The sequence below is a fragment of the Rhinopithecus bieti genome, unplaced genomic scaffold (genome assembly GCF_001698545.2).
Source record: "Rhinopithecus bieti isolate Rb0 unplaced genomic scaffold, ASM169854v2 scaffold_20129, whole genome shotgun sequence".
NCBI lineage: Eukaryota > Metazoa > Chordata > Mammalia > Primates > Cercopithecidae > Rhinopithecus > Rhinopithecus bieti.
In genome coordinates this window covers 517,615-524,567 of record NW_016809657.1, presented here as the reverse complement: position 1 = coordinate 524,567, position 6,953 = coordinate 517,615, and the positions used below count along the sequence as shown (strand labels likewise).

Sequence of the window (6,953 nt, the reverse complement as noted above, 5' to 3'; positions counted from 1 at the left end):
GAAGGGAATTCATGATGGCAGCCGGTGACCTAAAATTGTGTGGGTGGGAAAATTTAAGATTCCATACTGCATTCTCCTTCTTCATCTCTCACTTCAAAAACATTCTTTTCTAGGGCCACAGCCTACCTCCTCCACCCAGGTCTGGCCTCAACTTCTTGGTAACTATAGCCAACCAGAAATACCACCCATATTTTTCTCTGTGGTGGGCCTGCCTTGGGGGTGCCGAAGAGCAGTTTCTGAGCAGGGACACGGCATTTCTGTTGCTTTGTGGCTGACCTGGTTTGCACCTCAGGGTCTGAGACACAGACCCCAGTCACAATCTGGTGGGGCATTTACATAGCACAGCATTATACACCAGGCCCCTAAACCTGGATGAGGCAGATCATATGTGAAATGAACTGCAGAGGAACCCAGGTGAGTTTTTTTTTAGAGGGCAGGCAGGAAGAAGGGGAGGCAGCAAGGAATGACTTGTCCAAAGACAGCTCTAGAATAAGCCTCAAGGGATAAAGTCTTCTAAGGACTATGGGGAACAAGGTGAGGGGTGCAAAATAGAGACGCAGACACAAGAAGGAAGTGGAGGATACATTTTCCTCAAGAGAAATGGAGACAGCTCTAGGGCTGGCAAATAAACTAAGTTAAGGAGGAGGAATGTTCTAGAAAAGACAGCTTGGAGGATAGGAGAAGCATTGCTTTTATGGGAGGTAGAAATCATAAGGTACGGCAGTTTGAGGCTATGCAAACATTCCCCGTGTGTTCTCCAAATCCCAAATATTCTTTCTTCCTTTCAAGGCATTGGATCCCTGGGTCATTCATAGGCGCTGGTTTTCAGTGAGGTTCACCTTTACCAGGCAGCTCCAAATAGTAAGGCCTAGAGGAATCCAGTCCAAGCGGGATTAAAGTTGTAGAAGTTTAAAATCTGATTTTTTCCAGTGATCTGACCACAGAAGAGCTTCCAATCTCTCTGGTCATCTTGCCAACCCTGAAGAACCTTGGTCAAGTCTCCACCTGCTTTTCAGGCTTCGAAAGCTTTGGCAAGAGAACTACTCAGTGTGGCTGACAGGCCCTCCAGTGTCCTGTTCTGGCGTTCCCTAGGACTGTCTCTAGAGCAACTGTTAATAAACCAGGAGATCTCCTCCTTTCTACCCCCAAATATCCATTGGAAACTGGAAAGAAGGTTCTAGAAGATTCCCAGTCACCAGCCCTGACTCCCATGAATTTACCTAACCCGTCCGCCTTACCCCTCTGGCAGTGTGAGGCTTACAGAAGGGTGGAGGGAAAGCCTATTTTCCTGGTACCACAGTAAACACTAAAAACTATTTGAAACACCAGAACCTTGCACAAAATTCTGACCTGCTTCCAATAACACCAAGTTCCACATTTCCACTTTGAGAGTTTTCAGAGGAAGAATGGCACAACCAGGCGTAACAACCTATCAAACAAATCACCAGCCAAAACAAACCAAGACAAAAACCAGGCCAAACTAAAGCTTTATGCTATAAAAACAAGAAATAAAATAAGGAGATTTATAGGCCGGCTGATTGTCAGCAAACACAATATATTTACTGTATTAGCATTTGCTCACAGTGCAAATGGTACAACATTACACCATTTCAATATTTCGGTTTTTAAAAATGCTGTTTTCATTAACTATATTATATTGGCATTACAATATGACAAAGGAGCAAATGAAATGTTGGTGAAGAATTTCACCTTTTCACAATATCAAGCATTTTTTTTTAACCTTAGTATAAGGTACTATAAATCCAAGAAATAAAAACATCCACAAAATATATTACATCTGGTTTGTCTTTTTTCTAAGTACTCAACTTTATACAAAAGTCTTTCAAAAAATATCATTCCCCATAGGTTTTCCTGTTTAAAACCTGATTTTTTTTCTCTCAGTTCACATAAGTTAGAGTGCATTTTCTTTTGTTGCTTTTTTTTTTTTTAAAACATGCAGACATATAAAAAATCTGGATAGCACAACCTTTTGGCAACAAAGTTATTTTTCTCTTAGTTTAGCTTAATGTCTGAGAACAGTTTTATTAAAACAAAGGAAAACTCAATTATCATGCAGTGACATGCATATACCAGAAGGAGCGAGGAAAAAATATTAAAGGGTATCTGATTCCTCCTTCTAGCTTGGAAGTGACCAAAATTTTGCTTTTTTAATAATCATCACATTATAAAAGTATTCAGCAAAATACTGTCTCTGCAAAGAAAGATTTTACCCTTCAGCTGAAAAAATATGGGCCCTCCTGGCAAACTTCATCTTCTTCTCTCTCCTTCTACAAAAGTCCAAGTACCTGGATATTCACAACCCCTGCTCTTCGATTTCCCCCCTTTTCACTAGAGTCCTTTTAGTATTATTTATCCACCACCAAAATCAAAACAAAACAAAACAAAATGGTACTTCTTTTCCTTAAAAAAAAAAAAAAAAAAAAAAAAAAACAGGGAAAACGCATAAAGTGACTTTAAAAACAGACATTCTGTAAACTCCAGACCTTTGTTCCTTCTCTCTGGGCAGCTTACTGACCACAGGAGAAATAACGCTAACAGGAACAGTACATTCAGTCAAGACCGCGCTGGAAGCTGTGGCAGAGAGCAACCTTCCCTACTACTCCACTTCTAAGGAGCCACCCTGTGCGAGAAGGGTTGGCAGGACAGCTGGGAAAGAGGGGTGCCTGAGAAGAGGTGAGGTAGGGTGGGGAGAAGGTGAGACTGGGTATGGAAAGGAGACACCTCATTCATCAACATGGATTCATGAAAAAATCCTCATATCTTTGAGGAAATTTTGGACAGAGACGCGTATATGTGTATACACACATATCTGTACATATATGTGTATATGTGTACACATGTACACTCACGTATATGTACGGATATGTGTGTATCTACATCCACACACATAACACACGTATGTAGATATAATCTCATCAGTTAACATTTTCGTAAAAAATAAATCATTTAAAGCTGTATACGCCTACAAATTCTCTTTATTCCGGTGCACTGCACTGGATAACCAAGTACCTTAGAGATTTTATTTTGCTAGGAATACATATTGTGTGTATGTTATGTATATGTATGCATGTGCATTTTTATACACATGCATGCATATACATACACATACATAAACACACACACCATATACATATATTTAAATTCTATCTGTTGTGTTGGTGATGACAAAGGGCAAAAGCAGAGCCAGCTTCCCCATGATGGTGGGAAGGAGAAATTGCTATGTAATTGAGAGAAGACACAAAGCTGGAGTGGCTGGTTGAAGCCTGCCTTTCTGGGAAAATATTTTGAAAGAGATAGGAGAAGGTTTAGAGGGGAGAAGGGGAAGAAGGGGGAGGGCAGAGGGCAAACTCAGGAACGTGGATTTCTTAGAGTGGGGCTAGGGAAATACACATATATTTTAAAAGGCAGATTCAGCGATGGCTGCTCTTTCTCCCCACAGATCAAACTGCCCTGAGGCCTAAGAGGGAAGCGCTCAGAAAAGGAGGGGTTCTGAGGGGCCAAACCCGAAGCGGCGGCAGCAGCACCGCGTCGGCGGCATCCGAGGCATTTCTCTAAGAAACATGATTTCAGAGCGGATGGAAGACCACCTCTTCCAGCCACGTGCGGACCCCCAGCCTGGGATATCTTCCAGCGGCTTGGGGACCCGAGGTGGGGAAGAGTTTGGGGTAAACACAGCCCAGTTCAGCTCAAGAGTCTTACACACACACGCTTGCGCGCGCACACACACACTCACACACGCACATACACACACACGCGAGCACGCACACACTCGCGCGCAACCCCGCACGCAGGCGCGCGTGCGTGCGGCGGGCAGCAAGCTCTGCGCTTTGGTGCGCTCCTTACCCCCTCCCCCTCTCGAGTCTTCGAGGGGGTGACAGAGGGAGACGTGGGGGAAACAATGAGGTGTTTGGGTCGGGCGAGGGTTGAATGGGCTCCGCCTTCAGTCCCTTGCAGGTCCTTGGCGCGGCCCGGCGGCCCCTGGATCAAGGCGATCCGAACTGAACAAAGCGGGCTAGACGCCACCTTTCCGCCCCCACGCCTTGGCTCAGTGGGGGACCGCGAGGGGAAGGCGCGTCCAGCCCTGGCCCCTGACCGCTAGCCGGCGTGAAAGGTTGGGAACCTGGGGCATCGAAGGGGAGCAAGGGGCCGCACGTCCATGGAGAGGCCAGGGCGCGGCCCCTGCGCCTCCGTGGCTGGCTTTCCCGCTGCTTTCAGGCTAGCAGCCGGGAGGCACTGGAGGGGAAAAGTGGGGATCTGGGGGCCCGATCCTCAGGCGCAGGTGGTGACCACTGGGGCCAGCGACACCGGGGGCGCTGAGGATGCAGAGGGTGCACCGCCCTTCTCCGCCTTCTTCTCCTTTTGCTTGAGGTGGATCTTGGCGTGGCGCTTGCGCTCGTCGCTGCGCGCAAACTTGCGACCGCAGAACTCGCAGGCAAAGGGCTTCTCGCCCGTATGAGTGCGGATGTGAGTGGTGAGGTGGTCGCTGCGGCTGAAGCTCCGCATGCAGATCCGGCACTGGAAAGGCTTGTGGCCAGTGTGGATGCGCAGGTGCCGGGTCAGCTCGTCCGAACGGCTGAAACGGCGGTCGCAGCCCTCCGCCGGGCACGCGTGGGGCCGTTCGTGGAGCGGGGTCTTGCTAGGCCGGTTGGGGTACTTGCGGGGCCGGATGGGCTTGAGGGTGAGCGGCGGCTGGGGCAGGCTGCCAAAGCCCGGGTGGATCTGCTTGTCTTTGAATGCCTTGATGGTCTCCAGAGGGGTAATAGGGGGCGGGTTGACCCGGATGGGGTCCATACCCTGGAAGGGCTTGTGCTCCGGAATAGAGCCCATGTCGTTGGGGTGGTGGTACAGGTTGTAGTCAGGAATCATGGGGAAGAGATTGCTGTCCAACGCCGGCTTGGCCGATTGGTAATCCTGGGGGGAATAGGCGAGCCCGGGGTTGCCCTGCGGATCGTGGAAAGACACGGGCTCTGAGTAGAGGTCGCCGCAGTTGGAGTAGGGGGGTAGCGCCGGATACATGGCCTCCACGTCACCCTGCGGTGGCTGCACCATGCTGGCAGTGGACGTCTGCGTGCTGAGCGCCCCTGAAGCCGGGGGCACCCCCAAGATGCCGGCGCTCATGAGGCTAATGATGTTGTCCTGGCACCAGTTGGAAGGGGAGTCGAAGGCGAACTTTCCCAAGTAGGTCACGGTCTTGTTGCCGGGGGCTGGCTGGAAGGAGCCGGAGTAAGAGAGTTCCGGGTTGGGCTTCTCGTTGGTCAGACCGATGTCCATTACATTCTCTGCGGAGAGCGGGGGAGAGAGGGGAGGGGTGAGTGAAGCCGAGCCGGCTCCGGGCCACGGGGCCCAGGTCCTTGCCCAGGTGCGGAGGGTGCGGCCGGGTGGAGTGCGTAGCGCATGGGGTAAGAGGAACGCTGAGCCCGGCGCAAAGCGGGCGGTGCCGCGCTCCCCGGCGCAACCTGGCTATAGCAAAATACTACGGATCCGGGTGTGGAGTGGCTGCTGCACACACACCGCACAAGCCGCGCACACACTCACGTACCACACACACACGCGCGCGCGCGCGAGAAGCATTGTTGTTCTTCCCGAGGTGGGGCGGGCAGGTAGCTGCAGCTACAGGTAGTTTCAGACCCGGAGCGCGCTGGGCTCTCGCTCTCCACCGCACACAACTCGGCCTCTTCCCTTGGCCCTGTCCGCTCCAGGACGCCGCGCCTTTCCCTCCCCGGCGATGCCCCCCACGCGCGCTGCTCCCGGGTCGCCGACCCAGAGCGCTCCGACGCTTTGTCCTCGGAGCGTAGAAGGGTGCCGCCCTCAAAGGGAGCTCTCCCTTCACCTACCCCAGCCCCAGCCTCCTCGGCATGAAGGAGCTTTAGGCTCTTGCTGAAGGGGAAAAGCCTAGCCCCAGCTAGGGAGGGTGGAGAGCGGCGGAAAACCGGCCGGTGTCTCCATGGCGGGAGCGGCCGCCCTTCCCCAGCTCCCCGGCCCCGAGATCATTCCCCGTGGCAGGCCCTCACCCCGCGGGTGAGCCCCCTCCTTCTCCCCGCCGTCCCCACACCCCCACGGCTTTGCTGAACGCCCCGGAAAGGCAGCGTCGCAGTACCTCTCCCACCGCGGGGACTCCACGCCGCACATGGCTCCATCCCGGGTGGGAGGCTGAGGGAGTAAGGGGGGAGAGCGCGGGTGAAAAAGACGCCGAGCTCCTCCCGGGAAGGGGGCGACAGCACCACGCCTTGCGCGTAGCCCGGCGATCGGGCCCCCTGCGTGGTGAGGGAGAACCCCAGAGCCGCTCGCACCTACCTCCCTCCGGTCGGCGGCTGCCCTCACCCGGGAGAACCGAAGCCTCTACCGTGGCGTCGCCAACCTAGCCTTCTCGATCGAGGAGGGCGGGAGGAGTGGGTGGGAAAAGCAACTCGCCCCCCGCAAAATTCTCAGCGCGCCCCCATCTCTCCATCCATTTATCCATCCATCCATCCATCCATCCATCCATCCATCCATCCATCACCAGGTCGTCCCCTCCTCCTCTTCCTTTCCCCTTCCTTCCTCGCTGCCTCGCCGCCTCCCCGCCGCCCTTACCTGTAGCCATCTGATTGTAATGGACTACCGAGTCGCTGCTGCCGGAGAAGAGGTTGAGCGCGCTGGGGATCTCCTCGGGGTACAGATTGTCAGGCAGTTGGTTTAGCAAACTGCTCATGGTCACCGGCAGCTTCTCGGCGAGTTTGCCGGTCATAGCACTCCCGAGCTGCCGCCGCCGCCGCCACCGCCGCCACCGCCGCCGCTCGCTCCTAACGCAGCTTCCAGGCAAGCGGCATCCGAGAGGCGATCCGTGGTGCAGGGGAAAAGCATGCGAGAGGGAAAGTTCGGGGGGAGGGGGGAGGGAAGAAGGGAAGGGATGGGCCAGGAGAGGGGATCTTCTCTTTTTTGGGGGGCGGGAGGGG

At 53.2% G+C, this 6,953-nt stretch overlaps 1 protein-coding gene across 5 annotated transcripts; it reads right to left on the bottom strand.

The window, feature by feature from the left end:
* Positions 1–1,512: 1,512 nt before the first annotated feature.
* On the bottom strand, positions 1,513–6,947 carry EGR3 (early growth response 3). 5 transcript variants are annotated; one of them, XM_017890015.1, is made up of 3 exons: positions 6,592–6,679; positions 6,119–6,384; positions 1,513–5,300 (listed from the first exon to the last, which is right to left on the bottom strand). In XM_017890015.1, exons 2-3 carry the CDS (start codon positions 6,156–6,158, stop codon positions 4,291–4,293), a joined length of 1,050 nt encoding a protein of 349 aa, XP_017745504.1. In that variant the 5' UTR covers positions 6,159–6,384; positions 6,592–6,679; the 3' UTR covers positions 1,513–4,290. The 5 variants fall into 5 exon arrangements, with proteins under 5 accessions (XP_017745504.1, XP_017745507.1, XP_017745505.1 ...); XM_017890018.1 differs by having other exon boundaries at positions 6,119–6,171; positions 6,592–6,666; XM_017890016.1 differs by lacking the exon at positions 6,592–6,679 and having other exon boundaries at positions 6,119–6,171; positions 6,316–6,488.
* Positions 6,948–6,953: the final 6 nt, after the last annotated feature.

Excerpts from the sequence above, each read along its gene's own strand:
- EGR3 (XM_017890014.1), bottom strand. The coding sequence starts at position 6,745 with ATGACCGGCAAACTCGCCGAGAAGCTGCCGGTGACCATGAGCAGTTTG. Across the intron at positions 5,301-6,591 it reads TTACAATCAGATGGCTACAG|AGAATGTAATGGACATCGGT; the intron begins GTAAGGGCGGCG and ends CGCTCTCCGCAG.